General features: G+C 42.4%; 1 protein-coding gene across 2 annotated transcripts in view; it reads left to right on the forward strand.

The window, feature by feature from the left end:
- The window catches only part of CFAP58 (cilia and flagella associated protein 58), a 123,562-nt gene that overhangs the window by 45,746 nt on the left and 58,637 nt on the right, over window positions 1-19,179 (forward strand). For both annotated transcript variants that reach the window (XM_066239191.1, XM_066239192.1), the window contains exons 10-14: window positions 6,548-6,709; window positions 7,372-7,518; window positions 15,079-15,219; window positions 15,944-16,167; window positions 18,946-19,057. In XM_066239191.1, the coding sequence (XP_066095288.1) occupies window positions 6,548-6,709; window positions 7,372-7,518; window positions 15,079-15,219; window positions 15,944-16,167; window positions 18,946-19,057 (786 nt within the window). The remainder of the gene's footprint in view (window positions 1-6,547; window positions 6,710-7,371; window positions 7,519-15,078; window positions 15,220-15,943; window positions 16,168-18,945; window positions 19,058-19,179) is intronic.

The raw sequence follows: 19,179 nt of genomic DNA on the forward strand, positions 1-19,179 counted from the left end.
CCCATTTTGCTAAAAATTAAAAACAAACCCCCAAAAGCAAAACAAAAGAAAAGAAACAATGTACTAGTTGAATAGCTGTGAATGATAGTACTTCTTTTGACTTCAGTTTCCTTCTTTGCAAATTGGGGTGATGATAATGTTTATGTTACCAGATTGTGGTGAAGATTCTATGAGTTCACACATAGAAAATGCCTAGAACATAGAAAGTACTTGAAAAAATGTTAGTTATGATGATGATGATGATGATGATGATGTTACTGGCCCTAAATAGAATATGCAGAATTCAAAGACAAACGTGGAAGAAGACGAACTAGATTGTTAACCTGGTTACTTTATGTATCAATGAGGGACTGATGTGAGGGAGAAAGAAGGTCCAAGTAAATAAGAAAAAAAAATGTATGTTTCACGTTTATTTTAAATTATGACACACAGAATTATGTATAAATAACTAAAATTAAAACACTTGTAAAAGGAACACAGGGAAATCAAATCAGTAGACCCAATAAGAAAAAAATGCTACAAAATAATTAATGCTGAAAAGGCACTTGCTAAAATGTAATCTCATCTCTCCTTCATTATAAGTCCAAGAAAACTTTAAAAAGTGTTTATTTGAAGATATAAAGGATAGCCTGACCAGGCAGTGGCACAGTGGATAGAGAGTTGACCTGGGATGCAGAGGACCCAGGTTTGAAACCTGAGATCGCTGGCTTGACTGTGGCTCATCCGGCTTGAGCGTGGGCTCACCAGCTAGAGTGCGGGGTTGCTGGCTGGTGCATGAAATCATAGATATGACCCCATGGTTGTTGGCTTGAGCCCAAAGGTCGCTGGCTTGTGCCCAAGGTCGCTGGCATGAGCAAGGGGTCACTGGCTCTGCTGGAAACCCCTGGTCAAGGCACACATGAGAAAGCAATCAATGAACAACTCAAGGGCTGCAACTATGAGTTGATGCTTCTCATCTCTGTCCCTGTCTGTCCTTCTTGCTTAAAAAAAAAAAAAACTTCATTGAAATTCAGTGATATATCAAGATTCTCTCCATTATATGCTATAGTTCTGTTTTTTATTTTTTAATTGTTATTTTAGTGAGAGGAGGAGAGGCAGAGACAGACTGATCCCTGCATGCACCCAACTAGGATCCACCCCACAAGCCCACCAGGGGGTGATGCTCTGCCCATCTGGGGCCCTTGCTCCACTGTTGCAACTGGAGGCATTTTTTAGCTCCTCAGGTGGAAGCTGCGGAGCCATCCTCAGCACCCAGGGCCAACTTGCTCTAATCGAGCCATAGCTGCAGGAGGGGAGGAGAAGAAGAGGGAGAGAGTGAGAGAGAGAGAGAGAGAGAGAGAGAGAGAGAGGGAGAGAGAGAGAGAGGTGAGAGGGGAGGGATGGAGAAACAGATGGATGCTTCTGTGTGCCCTGACTGGGAGTCAAACCCATGCATCCACATACGAGGCCAACACTCTACCACTAAGTCAACTGGCCAGGGCCGTTCTGTGTTTGAATCAGTTTTCTTCATTAACATTTTTCTACTTAAGGAATTTTTGAAGAAGTTTGTCCATAAAAATATCAATTTCTGTGGACATTGCAGCCAAGAGTCATGGTTCTGTAACTCCTACTGTATGGATTGCTTGTTGAGACATACTGACTCTCCATGGAATTTTATGCCTCAGTTTTTCGTACTTGCAGAAAGGAGGCTGTTGTTACATCCCAGGAGACAGGCCACAGCAGACCCAAAGTGAATTTTATAAGTTTTATTGCAAACCTGCGCAGGGACTGCAGGCAACCCATGCAAGGGAGCACTACAGCCCCGCAAACCTGCGCAGGGACTGCAGGTAACCCACACAGGGGAACACTGCAGCCCCGCAAACCTGCGCAGGGACTGCAGGTAACCCACACAGGGGAACACTGCAGCCCCGCAAACCTGCGCAGGGACTGCAGGTAACCCACACAGGGGAACACTGTAGCCCCGCAAACCTGCACAGGGACTGCAGGCAACCCACACAGAGGAACACTGCAGCCCTGAGCTTCTAAAATGGCTCCTTTTTATAGGGTGGCTATCTAGGTTGAGCAAGCATTATACAGAAGCTGATGTGGCTGTTAGCTATTGGCTAGGGAGGTCGTGCGCAGTTACAGGGGAGGGGGGTATTGCTCAGTGGAGAATTTCAAACATAAACTTCTGATAAGGGTCTCTGACTCATAAAATGCAGGATGTTGCTGAACTCTTTGTTTTCGACGTCACAGGGGCCCTATCAGCACTCCCCATTCCTTCAATAGTTACACTCTTGGCAGCCCCAGCATATCAGCACTCCCTGAATCTAACATTCCCCCATCTCTTTTGGGCATAAATCAAACCCTTGATTCTTCATCAGTGGGGAGAATGGTATAAGGCTGGGGCTCATGAGAATTTTCTACTTTAGCTGTAGCTATAAGCTAATTGAGTCAGGGGTCCTCCCTAGTATATGCTGGCATGCTGATAGTGTGCCCTTAGTACTACAAGCTTTATGGCTTGAATTCTCTTTTGTACATACTGCGTGAGGCAGTTGATAATATACGGACTAATGGTGACCCCCCTATTATAAGCAAAACGAGGGGTCCGGTAAGAGCAGTAAGTAATGTAGTGAGCTAAGGGGATGAAGAGAATAAATTCTTATACTAATTTCTTTCTGCCTTCTTACAACTTACACAAACCTTCTGCAACTTACACAAACCTTCTGCAACTTACATAAACCTTCAACTTTTATGCACTTTCTTATCCAGAAATAACTGGCCTTCATAACAACATGCTTTTCCTTTTTCTTTCAAAAGTATTTCTATACCTTATACCTTCTATTATCAAAACCATACAATTCCTTTCTAGTCAGAACTCTTGATTTAAAAATCTTTAACCTTTAGTGACAATTAAGTTAGTAAGCCAAAGGACCTACACCCCCTTTCTGTATGACTCATAGCAGTACATGCATCAAAACTTAAGATGACTTACTTGGCTTTCCTTTACCTTAGTTTCCCTCCCTCCCCAAAGTCTAATTAAAAGGAGGTCCTTAGTGAGTTTCTCTAGGCATTAGCCATGCGTGGACCGGTTAACTTCTGGTTTGTGGCTGAAGCAGGGCATGCTGTCCTTCTCAGGGTCAGCTTACAAGGGTTGGCAGGGTCAGTCTTCGCTGTCCACAAAGGTGTCTCTGCTGGGACTGCAAGCTTCAGCCGGCTGCGGTGGACCCAGGTGGGTATGCCTTCTACCTTGGCAGTAATGGGAGTGGTCAGGATCATGGTGTGTGGACCCGTCTACGTGGGAGTCAGTCCTTGGGTGGTGTACTGCTAGAAGTGCCTCTTAGACAGTCTTTGAACAGTTTGCTGAGTAACCTATAAAACCTGCAAGTACTTAGGGAAAGGGTGTTACATTTCTACACTTTGCAGTTAGAGTTTAAGTCCTAGTGACCACTGCTTCTAGCTGGAATTAGCAGCAGGTCCCAGCCTATAATAGGCATGGGGCATTGAGCTAAGAGAAATAAAGGAGATACTAAACATTAAATAAAGCAATAAAATCAGACTGTCAATACCCACAGTAGAGATCTTTGAGGGATAAATAAAACTTAAATATTCAAGCAAGGCATAGTAGATGGCCCTTGTGTTTACAAGAAATGAGATTAGTTTATCTGCTACTTGGAAGAAATACCTTAGGTTCCTGAACGATGTCCTTGGGCCTTCAGTGGCAATTCCCAGCATACTGGGCAAGGTCAGGTCACAGGTAGCTGGAGCAGGGCTAGAAGAGACTAAACCCTCCCTCTATGGAGCAAGGGTGTCCCTTAGGTTACCTTCTCATGTCCCTCTTTCCACAGCACAGGTGTGTCAACCGGTGGGGCCGGGAAGCCTGGCAGGCTTCAGTTCAATGACCTTTCTTTCCACTCTGGAGCAGGGCCTTGATGAAAGCTATGAAGCCCCTTAGGGCGCTGGAGCCAAAAGTTGGTATTTCCTGACTTCTTTTGGGTCTTATTTGCCTTTTCTGTTACTTCCTTGGTCATTATAGACCTTAAAAGCCATGCTCAGAAGATCTCACTGAGGGGCTTGACTAAGAGAGCAAAATTGGGAATCCTGTATTTAAAGAAGCGTATTAGACCGAGGAAAGAAAAGATTTGATCTGTGGTGGTAAATCAGGTGGAGGTTCAGGATTATGTCTCTAGAGTTCTCCTTTCTACCTATTATGTTAAGAATTCTTCTATTAAGCCAATCAATAGTAATATTTTTTACTCTGGGTTTTGTGACCTAACGTTGAAAAATTAACAATTACTGAATTACTATATATCCCCTAATATTTAAACTAAAATTTTAACATCACAGGCTATGAAATAGCAAATGAAAAGGAGAATTAACAAAAGACTGTTGAAATAACATATACATTTCTAACATAGAAAATGTTTTTTACAACAGATCCTTGGTACAAAAAGGAAGTCTTTGTATTTGACAGACTATACAATTCTATTATGGCTAAAGCAGTGGGTTTAGAAGGGGCCATATTCCCTAAATCTTCTCCTCGGGTCTGGCTCCAGATCGGAGGTGGGGATTCCCCGGAGCCAAAGCAGAGGAGGGCAGGGGCTGTAGCAAGGTGATGATAGCCTCTAGCTTACTGCACTGTTATCTTTTGCCTGACTAAGCAGTGGCGCAGCCCTTGAGCCGGTGCCCAAGGGGGAGGGGCAAGTGCCTGAAACTGTGAGGGGAGCCTGCCGCTTCTCCTGCAGCCAGCTACAGCCTGACTGCCTTTTCTTTCTCTACCTCTGCTGCTATACTGGGCTGCATACTGACCATGCCACCTGCCTGCAGGTGGGTGCTGGTGATAGTATGCTAAACTCTCTATGTTTTCTATGGGTCTAGCAATCCTTGGTTTGGCCAGTCTGCTCTTAAGTTGGCCATTCTAGTTCACAAAGAGTCCGCAACATGGCGGAATCAACAGGAGTCCCATAGTCTCGTGCCCTGCGAGAGAAATCAGAAAAGTTATCAAGCAAGCACTGAAGAGGCGTTAGGGCAGCAGATTGCCCCTGACCCATGGTCCTTGTCTCTCGAAGGAATCCTGTGAGGAAGCAATGGGCGAAGCAGACAAACAAACCAAATATGCACACAAAACAAACAAAACTTCTAAACCAAAACCAAAGGGAGAAGGCAGAGTCCTGCATTCCCCGACCAACCAGGTGGGGAGAAATCAGGTGGCGTCCCGCCTGCTCCACTATACCCTTTTCTAACCAGAGCTCTGTTTCCAAATATTCAAAGCGGAAGCTTCCTTACCAAACAGTCTCGAGACTCCAAATGTTTCGAATCAGCCAAATTCAGTTTCCAAACGGCAACTGCCGGAGGCTGGCCAGCTGCCAACGTCTGCTGCAGCCCACTCCGTGAGGAGGGGTCTTACACGGTCTATCTCACTGGGGCCTCCATGTGTTACATCCCACTGAGATAGACTACAGCAGACCCAAATTGAATTTTGTAAGTTTTATTGCAAACCTGCGCAGGGACTGCAGGCAACCCACACAGGAGAACACTGCAGCCCCGCAAACCTGCGCAGGGACTGCAGGTAACCCACACAGGGGAACACTACAGCCCCGCAAACCTGCGCAGGGACTGCAGGCAACCCACACAGGGGAACACTGCAGCCCCGCAAACCTGCGCAGGGACTGCAGGTAACCCACACAGGGGAACACTGCAGCCCTGAGTTTCTAAAATGGCTCCTTTTTATAGGGTGGCTATCTAGGTTGAGTAAGTATTATACAGAAGCTGATGTGGCTGTTAGCTATTGGCTAGGGAGGTCGTGCGCAGTTATGGGGGGGGTGTATTGCTCAGTGGAGAATTTCAAACATAAACTTCTGATAAGGGTCTCTGACTCATAAAATGCAGGATGTTGCTGAACTCTTTGTTCTCGGCGTCACAGAGACCCTATCAGCACTCCCTGTTCCTTCAATAGTTACACTCTTGGCAGCCCCAGCATGTCAGCACTCCCTGAATCTAACACTGTTATACTTAGATCTCATCTTTCCTGGAAGTGTTTTGTGCACAATAGGACACAGTTTTATGAAGTCCTTTGAGTTTCCCTGATGGGAAAAGATTAAAACTGGCAAGACAGTGTTATGATTGCTATCAATGTTCAAAGGCCACTTTTCTTTCTTGTGTTTAACTTTATAAAGACGTGAGCAGCTAAATTCCCTCTTATCTTCCTTAGTGCTTTGTATCAATATTAAGATCTGTTTAAGCCCGTGCCTTGTATTTCTCCTTTCGTTTCTTGGTAGTTGGGGTGGTCAAAAGAGATTTTCAAAATTGAAAGAATTTCTTTATTTTCCCTTCTTGTGATCACAAAATAAGCCTTCATGCTTGAGCAAGACTTCAGAGTGGATAAAATGTATGTTTTCTCCTAATCAGCTGGGTTGAATTTCTGTGTTGTACTTAAATGATTATAGCCACAGTCAGATTTTCTGACTGCTGGCATTTCTACTAGCTCTCCTAAGATGAAAATCTTTGTGTCCTGACCTGATAACCACAGATGGGCTGTTTAACCATCTTTGTATAATTTCTCCTCCAGGTCCTCACGAACACAAAAGACATCAAAGTTCGTGAAACGCAGATTTTGGACTACAAAAAAAAAATTGCTGAATCAGAGACGAAAATAAAACAGCAACAGAACCTGTATGAAACTTTGAGGTCAGACCGGAATCTGTACAGCAAAAATCTGGTTGAAGCCCAGGTACAGAATATATTTATGTCTTTATATTTTGATTGCTCTGCATCCTGGGTTGAAAGCAATGTCTGTTATCCTAATGATAGAATTTAGAATAGATCAAGGAAATAATCTCCTGGAATTCATATGAAAACAATGAATCTGTGCAGAACTCTCAGATTGTTTGAAATGGAAATGACATAACTTGATAGGATATGAAGATCATGGTCCTGCTTTAATTATTATGTAGAGTTGCCATTCTCCTGTTCCTAATTTTTAAAACTTCTAATAGCTGCTGTGACTCAGAGGGGAGCAGCATACTCTTGTCATTTAATTGCTGAGATTTGCTTTGTAATCTTTCAGTTACAATGTTGTAGTTCCAATTCTTTTCTTGTAAAATGAGGAATAGAGTGTGTGCGGGGGGTGGGTGGGTGGGTGGGGGGGTGGGGGAGCATATTCATTATGCATACTTTGTATCTATCTCACGAGAGTATTTTGAGAGTTCATGTTATAAAGTACTTTGAGTGTGATGGCACAACATACAAAGGAAGAGCCCAGTCATAACCACTCAGGAGACAATTGTTTTGAGAGAGTCTCTCTAAAAAGTTCTTAAATGTGTATTGAATTTCCATGGGGACAGTGATGTCTATTTAATTCGCTTTCAAATATTTCTTCTTTCATTTTGTTAGGATGAAATAACAGAAATGAAGAGAAAATTAAAGATTATGACCCATCAGGTAGACCATCTGAAAGAAGAAATCTCTGCCAAAGAGTCAGCACTTGTGAAGTTACATCTGGAACAGCAGCGGATAGAGAAGGAAAAGGAAACACTGAAGGTGTAGATCTTACGATAAAAGTGATGGACCAATAGTCTTTCTATTTAACCCATTTGAGATGGGCTCTGTGCTCACTGAAGGCAATGAGGGGCAGGGAGGACACCCAAGGCACCAGGAGGATGAGCTATATCACCTCTAGGTCAGGCTACCTTACAAGGGGTGCTCCCAGGTAGAGAGGGGAGGGGGCCAGTGGAGATGCACAAGCACCTAGTTCACCTGTGCTAGCTATTGCCACCTCGGTGGAAGGAATCTAGCAGGTCAGCTGTGCTCAAGAAGTCCTGGAGTGTTCAGGCTTTCTACACACCCTTTACACTCACAGCCCACAGCCAGCCCTGGTGCTCACACCCAGCAACCCTGCCACACTCGTCCCTGGGGCCTCTATAAGGCAATGCTGGCAAGACTTTGTCCCGCTGCTCCTGATTGTTGTTTGCTTCACTCATGCATATCTTTTCTGCCTGCGATATTACTAGCTACTGGGCATCAAGCTTTGTCCTCACTTGATTTGCCCTCAAACTGGTTCATAGTTCAGTGTATGTCTGTGGGTCTAAGAACTTTGCAGCTACTCCTCCAGGGAATCATCTCTGACTTTATATATATATATATATATATATATATATATACACACACACACACACACACACACACACACACACACACACACTAAGACTTACCGTTGTTTTGTTTTTTTTACAAAGCTATATTTTATTTTATTTTCATTTTTTTCTTTTTTCAATTACAGTTTACATTTTTTATTATTAATTTTAATGGGGTGACATTGATAAATCAGGGTACATATGTTCAGAGAAAACATCTCCAGATTATTTTGACATTTGATTTTGTTGCATACCCATCACCCAAAGTCAAATTGTCTTCTGTCACCTTCTATCTGGTTTTCTTTGTGCCCCTTTCCCCCCCTTTTACCCCCCCCCCCCATAACCACCACCCTCTTGTCCATGTCTCTGAGTCTCATTTTTATGTCCCATCTATGTATGGGTTCATATAGTTCTTAGTTTTTTCTGATTTACTTATTTCACTCTGTATAATGTTATCAAGGTCCATCCATGTTATCGTAAAGGATCTGATGTCATCATTTCTTATGGCTGAGTAGTATTCCATAGTATATATGTACCAAAGCTTTTTAATCCATTTGCCCTCTGACGGACACTTGGGCTGTTTCCAGGTCTTCGCTATTGTGAACAATGCTGCCATAAACATGGGGGTGCATTTCTCCTTCTGGAACAGTTTTATGTTGTTCTTGGGGTATATTCTTAAAAGTGGGATAGTTGGGTCAAAAGGTAGTTCAATTTTAAAATTTTTGAGGAATCTCCATACTGTTTTCCACAGTGGCTGCACCAGTCTGCATTCCCACCAGCAGTGCAGGAGGGTTCCCTTTTCTCCACATCCTCGCCAGTACTTATTCTGTGTTGTTTTGTTGATGAGTGCCATTCTGACTAGTGTAAGGTGATATCTCATTGTGGTTTTAATTTGCATTTCTCTAATGATTAGTGATGTTGAACATTTTTTCATATGCCTATTGGCCATCTGTATGTCCTCTTTAAAGAAGTGTCTATTCATTTCTTTTGCCTATTTAAAAAAAAATTTTTTTTTTCTGTATTTTTCTGAAGCCGGAAATGGGGAGAGACAGTTAGACAGACTCCCGCATGCGCCCGACCGGGATCCACCCGGCACGCCCACCAGGGGGCGACGCTCTGCCCACCAGGGGGCGATGCTCTGCCCCTCCGGGGCGTTGCTCTGTTGCGACCAGAGCCACTCCAGTGCCTGGGGCAGAGGCCGAGGGGCCATCCCCAGTGCCCGGGCCATCTTTGCTCCAGTGGAGCCTCGGCTGCGGGAGGGGAAGAGAGAGACAGAGAGGAAGGAGAGGGGGAGGGGTGGAAAAGCAGATGAGCACTTCTCCTGTGTGCCCTGGCCGGGAATCGAACCCGGGACTTCTGCACGCCAGGCCGACACTCTACCACTGAGCCAACCGGCCAGGGCCTCTTTTGCCTATTTTTGATTGGATTGTTTGTCTTCCTGGTGTTGAGTTTTACAAGTTCTTTATAAATTTTGCTTATTAACCCCTTATCAGACATATTGTCGAATATGTTCTCCCATTGTGTAGTTTGTCTTTTTATTCTGTTCTTATTGTCTTTAGCTGTGCAAAAGTTTTTTAGTTTGATATAGTCCCATTTGTTTATCCTGTCTTTTATTTCACTTGCCTGTGGAGATAAATTGGCAAATATATTGCTGCGAGAGATGTTGGAGAGCTTACTGCCTATGTTTTCTTCTAAGATGCTTATGGTTTCACGGCTTACATTTAAGTCTTTTAGGGCATTCTATGCCTGCTAATATAAGGACCACTTTCAAGAATAAACCATTTCAAATCTTCAAACCAAATATTTTACTATACACATTCACTAAGCCTAATGCATTTTCCTTTTCCAATCCAATCCAATCCAATCCAATCGAGTTCCTTTCTAATCCGTTTGACCAAAGAATTAAAAAAGGAACTGTAAAGAGGAACATGCCACTTTTATTTTGAAAATCTATATGGAGAATACTCCTGGATGCTTAAAAGCCACTTGCAGGAACTATCTGTAACAAACAAGAGACTGAATACCTTGGTTTCTGCACATAATTAGCTTTCAAAGATAGGAACTATCTTGAAAATGTGTATGTTGTGTTGGACAGATTTAGTTCCATACATTCTTGATTCCAAGATGCCATTGATTGAGATATGCGCTCTCAAAATGGTTTTTTGTCAACTAACAGATAGGTCTCCGTGGAAATAGAACTAGTACTCCATTTGGTTTGAGGAAGATTAAAATATAACAAAGGTACCTAACCAAAAAAAATGGTAATTGATACATTTACCTGTTTGAGACTTTCATCTCCTAACTCCAGCTTGTGATAGAAAATGAATGGAAAATTCTGCATTAAAATTTTTTTGCATATTAAAAATAAACACACTTTCTAAAATTTGAAAATACTATCTTACATCTTTGCCCTTATTCTTCTCGTTCAAAGGGCATAGTTTTATAGAAGATAGCTTGTTCTGCCCTGAAGCCTGTGGTGGAAACGGGTATATTTATCTTTGAGTTTTTTGGAAGAATCTTATTCTAAACATTGCTTTACCTATAGGTCTCATGGACCCGTGTTAGTGAGGCTTCAGTATAACTTCATCTGGCCCACTCTATCCTTTTCCAGGATGATATTGATCCTCATTTCTTTCTTTCCCAAGTAATGCTTTATTCACCTGATTAATTATTACCCCATAATGAGGTCCAAGGTGGAATTCATTGCCTTCTACAAATCTTGCTTTAGAATAAGCAATGTCCTATGCAAAAGAACAATTATTCCTAATTCTTTAGAGTTTGCTTTTGCTTAACATTTGTTTTACTTATGCATTCCATCACCAGGCATCTACACATCTACACATATAGCTCCAAAGAAGCATCATACGAGAATAAAATAAAGGGCAATAGGGCCCTGTTTTTTGGTCCTGGTCCAGCGGAGCTGGTGCACATGAAAGATGATTAAAGGGCTTCTGCTCTGGAGAGCCTGTGCTGAATGGGGAATCCTAGGTCCAGATAGCTTTAGGTCATCAGTTATAGGAAGATGATTGCTTTGGACTTACTGTGAAACTCTGATACCTTTCCCCCCAGCATTTCCTATTAAGGCAAAAATGAGTTACAGAAAAAGGATGCCAACTTGATTTATTATTTGAGGTTATCCAAGGGTGACTTGCAATGGTGCTTCGACTAAATAATTTTGGCCTATCGTTATGCCCATATGACATTCTGTAGAGAAATATGACAGCTCAAATGTTGAGCTTAAGACTCTTGACTCTTTTAGCCTCAAATTTGAATCATGATCCACACAGCTCTGGATTTCATGCATCTAAGGTTTTCAAACAAAAACCCTGGGGGAAAAGGAAGATTTTCTAGTAACTTTGCTCCAAGAGACATTTAGCTTATTATTGTGAGTTCTACAAAGCTCTGAGGTTACATAACCCTCCCAGAAGGGCAATCCCTTTCACCTGTTTGGTAGACCAGGAGATGCCTTTAGACAGGAAAACCCAATTTACAACTTCTCGAAGCCAACAGATAAACAATTGCCTATGATAAGTCATCCCCATTCTCATTTATCCTCAAAAGAAAAAATCTTGCCCATTTTATGTTTCTTTTCCCTTTTCAGCTGTTACCAGGTTCTACTGACTTCTCAGGATTCTAGCCATTGTCAGCATATTATGGTCATGACAGAACGTCAATAGTACTCTGTAGATGTGGCTGCCTCTGTGTTCATCTGCCCATTCTGTCCTAGTCTTGTTTCATCAGCACCGAAAGAGCCATCTCATTTGGAGTCTCTGCCTTCTGATCCTAACAAGCCCCTAATTCTGTCTCGTCACCTCCCAGTCATCCCACATCAATCTGACAGCACTTGATTCTTTTGATTCTTGGTGAATAATTCAGCATTAAGTTCTCTATGTCCAGGGTTCAGCATCACATTGGTGACTAGCTCCAGGGCACCACATCCTTTTACTCAGTGAACTCCAGAATGATACAGATGGGGACTGTCACAAAGAGAGAGAGAAGAAAAGCCTACTTATTCTTATGGTTAGAAGGCTTCATGTAGTTCTATTTGTTTGTTAGATATAAATGGATGGTGTCTGTGAAACCCAGTGAATGTCAGGATCACGTATGAAGGAGTGAAACTCCCACAATTGCAGTTCTGGAGATATGATTTACCGGCATGCCTGTACCCAAATAAGATGATGCATATTCCAAAAACACCTACCAGAGAATTGTATAATTATGGAGGCAGTGACCAAATAGTGTGTCCAGTCATTGTATTACAACTTTATATCACCAGAATATAACAGGGGTTATATTTAATATAACAGGGGTTTCATTTTGTTCTGCTGATGGATTCTGATCAGCTTTGAGAAGTGCCAATATCTTGGGCTCCACCTACGACATCGCTTGAAGGGCGCAGTGCAGTGCAGTTGTTCCCATCTTCTCTGGGTGAGACAGCTCAGACTTACAGCTGCTAAATGCATTAGACCCAAGGTACTTTGTTGATGTTAACATTTGCTGCCAACATCTAATGACACATCTTGTTTACAGCCCATAAATTTGTGACATAAGGAGACCATTCAGAATTTTGATGTATTATAAAAAAAACCCCACAACAACACCCAGCGATGCCAAATGCATAAATGATTTTACATTCTAGACAGACACTTTTCCACATCATTGATTGCATTTTAATATAACAGGGGTTTCATTTTGTTCTGCTGATGGATTCTGATCAACTCTTGGCACTTAGGAACAGGGAACTGAATGTTGCACAGCTGGGAAAAGAAAAGTTTTATTAAAGAAAGCAGGAGCCAAGCAGGTATGTTATTGCTGTCTTTGTTGTCACCTTAAATGATCGTAGAAATAGAAAGGCTGGTTCTTCAATTGCTTTCCTAACAGGCAATCCCCGAAGTGGTGAATACTAGATCATATCTTTTCTCAATAAGTATTTCCTTTTGCATATCTTTGGACCAAAATATATTTCATGAATGAACAAACAAAATGTCATAAGAGAAGCCCTTGATTTTATAGTAGCTGACTGCATTTTGTCCGTGACATTGTACGTTACTGGGTGCACAGTATTTTCTACTGTTTGGATAAGTTTGAGGTATAGAGTTAGTAACTCTCGGTCTTCATGGATTAGAGGCAGACCTCAATGAGAGTTGGGTTCGTTCTCAGGCACTTGCAAATATGGAGTTTTTTGAGCATCCCAGTGACATTTCTGGATGGATGAGGGTGAGAAGGATCCTGATACTGCCTTGAAAGAAAAACATTATTACTTTTCACTGTCATTTGCTGATCTGAAAGCCATGGAAAAGTTGAAACCTTAATATTGTCTTGTCCTCTCCTTTGTGATGCCCCGCATGGGTGAAAGCAGGTTCTCCTCCCATTTGTTTCTTCTTGTGTTCACCTGGTCTGTGATACCACCTGTCTTTCCCATTGGGGCACGGACCCTCTCAAAGATGTATTCTTCTTTCCTTTATAATATGGAGACCTCTGTGGCTTCCCATTGTCTGTACTCTATAGAGTGTGGCCTACAAGGCCCTTTCCAGGCTGGCTCAGCTGTTTGACCAGCCTTACCTTCTGCTGCTGTCTACCTAACATACTCTAATCCAGCCAGTTGGGATGCTTTGCTGACTGGTGAATGCACCAGGTTCTTTATAGTTTGCATGTGCCTTTGTTCATACAACCTGACTGTTGACTACTCTCCTCATATAACATACCTGTCCACTTTGGGAATATCTGTCACCTGCCAAGGCCCTGACTGGTTCTTTTATCTAAACACCAGGCAGAAATAGGAACTTGTTCCTGTTTACTCCCGTGTATTTTTTCCACACTGTACATTGCATCTCTACACTGTAGTGTGGTTGGTTACATTTATCATCTCCAGTGGATGGGGAATTCCCCATGTCTCACTCATCTTCTGTACTTGACTTGGAACTGTTATGGGATGATAGCTTTGAAATCAAGAGATCTAGGTTGGAATCTCAACACTGCTACTTACTAGCTGTGTGACCTTGGGTGAGCTAATTTGCTTTTCTTTGCTTCTGTAATTGCCTTTGTACAATGAGGTAAGAGTAGCTATGCAAAATACCCAATATCATGCCTAGGATATTTTAGGTTGCAAATATATTTGTGGAGATGAAGTGAATGTATTCTTTGATGAGAGGAATTTTCCTTCTGAAACTTACAGACCACAGCACCCTTTCTCCATCATTCTTATGACTTCCATGTAAACACAAGAGCTCCAAGATCTGATGTTATGCAGGAAGTTACCCTGACAACCCCGGTCTGCTGACCTCCTGTAACATCAACTCACTGTGACAATAAAGAAATGGAACCCTTATTGCCTGGAATTGTTAATATTTGCATAATGTTTGTATAATTTATCTTCTCATCTAGATTGGAAGCTTCTTAGGCATAGGACCTATGTATCTTTTTATACCATGACATCTCTTCTGTTCCATCAAGATGTTTTATAAGATAGATGATTGGCTGTTATCTTTATTAATTTAATTTTTGCTTGAAATGGGCTTTATCTCTGTAGTTGATGTGGTGATGGTATTAGGACCATTACAGGAGATGGTACACACAAAGATGCCCCCCATGCTCACCCCCACATCTTCTCCTGCACTGTTCCTTGTGAATTTTCCTCATGCACAGCTGGTAAGAGAAGTGCCACTGAATACCAATGAGGCCCCTGCTACACATATATAGAAAAATGATGAAAATCCCCCTGGGGCACAACTCATAGAATAAACATGATCACTGTAATGTGCATTGTTGTTTCTTTACAGGCTGTGTGTGTGTGTGTGTGTGTGTGTGCATATGAAGCTTGTGCTTGTGAGAGTGATCAAACCACGTTAAACAAAACATCAGAGGAAGGTGTGAGAAGCACACTCGTACATCTAAAAATCTGGACCCTGCAGTCCTGGTTTGTGCTGTTACATAGTGAAATTTGTCACTATCTTTTGCTCTTTGTCAGGCTGAGCTGCAGAAGCTGAGACAACAAGCCCTGGAGACCAAACACTTCATTGAACTGCAGGAAGCCGAAGAGAGGAAACTCTTGCGAATTATTACCGAGGCTGATGGGGAGAGGCTGAGACTGAAGAAGGAGTTAGACCAGGTAGGAACATCTCCTCACCAGACCCACAGGCCTCGTCAGCAGACACAACTGCTTGATCCAACTCTTCAAAATCCTCATTCTTCTCCAAGCTCTTCCATTCAGTTTATTGGAAGAACAACAGCAGAGGCTTATCTTCTGTTGCTTAACTATGAAATATTTATTTATTCAAGTCACATCTATGAGTAGTTACTATGTATCAGTCATTCCTCTAGTCATTGGGGATATATTGACCAATAAGAACATAAGATACCTATTCTCAGGGAGCTTACATTCTAATATAATTGCAATTAATAATTACGTAATTTGGGGGTTAGAAATGTATATGCTTTCAGAGATCTGCCAGGTTAAAAAGAAAGAAGTGGCCGGTGTAAGGAATAATGGAACTTGGCAAGAGCTAGTCCACTGTAAGTCATTCAAATTTAAGCGTTTATAAAATAAGGAGCTGGAAAAAAACCAACCAAACACCCACGGGCCAAGGATTACTGGATTATTATTACTATGGATTATTTGTTGTACTCCTTCTCTTTCTAACAAGACTGGGAACCCTCGTGGGAGGAGTGCAGTGTTGATTGTCCAGCAGGTCATTTCCAGTGTCCCACCCACTGAGTACCTAGTACAAGTGGGCAGAGGTTGCATATTCATCGACTGAATGGATGCTGCTGCTATAATGAAAAGTGAGATGTTCTGCCCCCTGGTGGCCATGTCCTTCCCTACCTCTTTCTAGGTCATCGGCGAGAGAGATATCCTCGGGTCACAGCTTATTCGGCGCAATGATGAGTTGGCTCTGCTCTATGAGAAGGTCCAGATCCAACAGTCCGTGCTGAACAAAGGCGAGAGCCAGTACAACCAGAGGTTGGAGGACATGAGAATCCTCAAGCTGGAGATCAAGAAGCTTCGCCGGGAAAAGGGGATTCTTGCCAAGAGTGTGGCTAATGTTAACGAACTCAGGTAATGGGAGACCTCTCTCAACTGAGGACACGGCAGTCTGTGGGGGACTCCTGAAATGATCTTGCATTCCTTTTGGTGATCGTTGAGGTCTTTATCAAGTTGTATAAAATAATATTTTATAGGTTGAAATTAAGAGCAAATAATAAGAACAACTTCTCTATAATTTAGAATCCACATCATTCCCCTTCAGTGTCCCAAAAGAAGTGAATGAGGTCCCTTTCAGGGGAATATAAGTGACTGCAAAAAAGACTTTTTAAAAACTTCATTCTGGATTTAAAACAATAAATTTCAAGTCAGATCACAAATACGAACGAGTTATAAAACAGAAAAAATATTTCCCCCAGCGAGTTCCTTAGACTTTCTTTAATAAGGTAGTACGCAGGAGATGGAGCATCAATATTTAAATTTAATCCTGGTAACATTTGCACATTTTCCCCCTTGGGATTATATCCAGAATGAAAAGAGGGGGAAGTTTTAATTTGATCACTACTATTTGAAAACTGTTTCCTCAGATGGCAGCCATATTTTGTATCTCACTCTTGATTTATCATCTGCAGCTTTCACCTGAGCTTAGTGTGCCTTCCTCTTGCTTTAGATCTTTAGGTCTTCCATTATACAAGACGTGCTTTCCCTTTGGGAAAACATCACCATGTTTTATATAGGCAATCGCAAGAACCAAATGAGAGGTTTGGCGTTGTCTCAGTAACTATCCTTCTTCCCCGCAGACTCGCAGATGAACAACATCCTTGACAACCTTGGGACAAGGGCACAGTGCAGAGTACCTGCTTAAATCCATCACATTAGAAAATAGTTTTGATATTTAAATGTAGCGAATACGTGCAGGAATAACACGTATAATAATAGCAAAGGATGTTGCCATGACCAAAGAGGAATCAATACTCTTTTTTTTCTAAGAGTTTCTAGCATTTCAGATGATAAAAGTGATAAGTAATACAGACTTATTGCATAAAATGTGGGAAATGCAGAAAAAAAAATAGAAAGAAAGGATTAGAAAAATTACTCGTAAGTTTACTACCCAAAGACACATACCATCATTGGCATTTTGGAGACAAATGGATTCATTCTAAGTAGCTATTGAATGATCTCCGAGACCATTACTAACCTTGCCAGCCATGAGTTATTTTTATTACATACACAAAGGACCAAATTCTACCCATCCCTAGTCAGTGTTGCTGGTTCGTTGATAATAGAGTTTATTTTTCTTTTCCATGGGAAGACAACTTAATAAAGATATCGGAGGCAAGCAGGCATGAATTCCAGTCTCAACTTTGTTACCTACAAGCTGTGTGACCTTAGGAAATTACTTAACTTCTCTGAGCGTCAGACTTGTAGTTAAAATTAACCAGGAAGACAACTGTAATGTGCCTCCCACAGTGTCTAGTACAAGATAGGCCATCATAACAGTAGCTAATGCTTTCACCCTCCTCTTCTGATGACACTCTGGAAAATAGAAGTGTTAAAAATATGCTTTTAATTCTAAGCAGCTCGTTCTGAGCTCCCTGTTGAGTGAATATCATGCGGTTAATTCTAATGGTTTGTCTTGCTAATGAGGGGAAGTTGTATTATTGGTTTACATGAAGCAATTAAGTAAAAGAAATGGTTTAGTATTGGTAATCTGTACACCCGCAGCAGACAGATGATAATTCCTTCCCGCCCATCCTTGCTGCCCTCATCAATGCCAGTGGTTGGTTCTTCTCCATGCCCCAATGAAGAGTCTTGTTCAGTAGGGTGGGAGCCAGCTCACGGGGTATTGAGGATGACTGCAGCTCATTACCTACTTACCTAGAGATTCCTGCAGATTTTAGAAGTATGTCTGAGCCAGAGCTAGTTCTTCAGGACTTTTTCAGCCATCTGCATAGCTGCGGAACATGTGTTTCTCAATCCTGGCTGTGCATTAGAAATGACCACTAAGACTTGAAAACCTACAGGATCCAAGCCGCAGGCAAGACCGATGAGAGCGGAATCTCTCTGGGGATCAATGCCAGGCAGAGGCATGTTTCCAAAGCTGCCAGAGTGATTCCAGGGGACAGTCAGGGTGGCGATGCCCTGCCCTGATTGATGTCAGGTTGTCACCTGAGCCTCAGTCTCCTGCAGCCAGGTGCCACACCTTGTGGTGGGATGTAGGTTGTCCTTTTGTTGCTACTGTAGAGACATTTAGAAACCTTAAAAAGTATACTGAAATTGCCTGACCTGTGGTGGCACAGTGGATAAAGCGTCGACCTGGAATGCTGAGGTCGCCAGTTCAAAACCCTGGGCTTGCCTGGTCAAGGCACATATGGGAGTTGATGCTTCCTGCTCCTCCCCTCTTCTCTCTCTCTGTCTCTCTCTCTCTCCTCCTTCTCTCCTCTCTAAAATGAATAAATAAAGTCTTAAAAAAAAAAGAAGCCTCAACTCTTAGTTGCAGCATCTTTAAAAAAAAAAAAGAAAAAAAAAGTATACCGAAATCCTTATAATTCCTTATAACACCTCCTCCCTGTTCTTTCCATATACTTCTAAATGCTTTGGGTCTCCAGAGTCCTGATTCTGAAGTTCTGGCTCTATTTTTCCCCCCTTAAAACTAAGGCTGAAGTTTGAGCTCTGCCAAAATTGGTATCATCTGCGTCTGGCTCAGATTAGGAGGTTGGTCTCAGTGTTCCCAGAAGTCTCCTTAATCGCAGCTTTTTACCTAAGATGCAGCGTGTGTATAAAACCACATAAAGATGTGATAGTTCAAATGGGTGGAGAGTTCCTTTGCGAAAGGAACTGTGTCTTGTTCAGGCAGGAGCTGTTTCACATGCAGAGAGAATTCCTGAAGGAGAGGACACGCTGCAGAGCCCTGGAGGAGGAGCTGGAGAATCCCATGAATGAGCACAGGTGGCGGAAGCTCGAGGTGAGCCCTGGCGGAGTCGCCCCGCACCCCCGGACCTCTTCTACCCCATATGGCTTCCCGCCTAATGCCCAGTGAGAAGCCTGGTTTTATGTAATGCTTTGCAAGTTGTTCCCTAAAATGTA

This window comes from Saccopteryx bilineata, chromosome 7, assembly GCF_036850765.1.
Source record: "Saccopteryx bilineata isolate mSacBil1 chromosome 7, mSacBil1_pri_phased_curated, whole genome shotgun sequence".
In the NCBI taxonomy this organism is placed as follows: Eukaryota; Metazoa; Chordata; class Mammalia; order Chiroptera; family Emballonuridae; genus Saccopteryx; species Saccopteryx bilineata.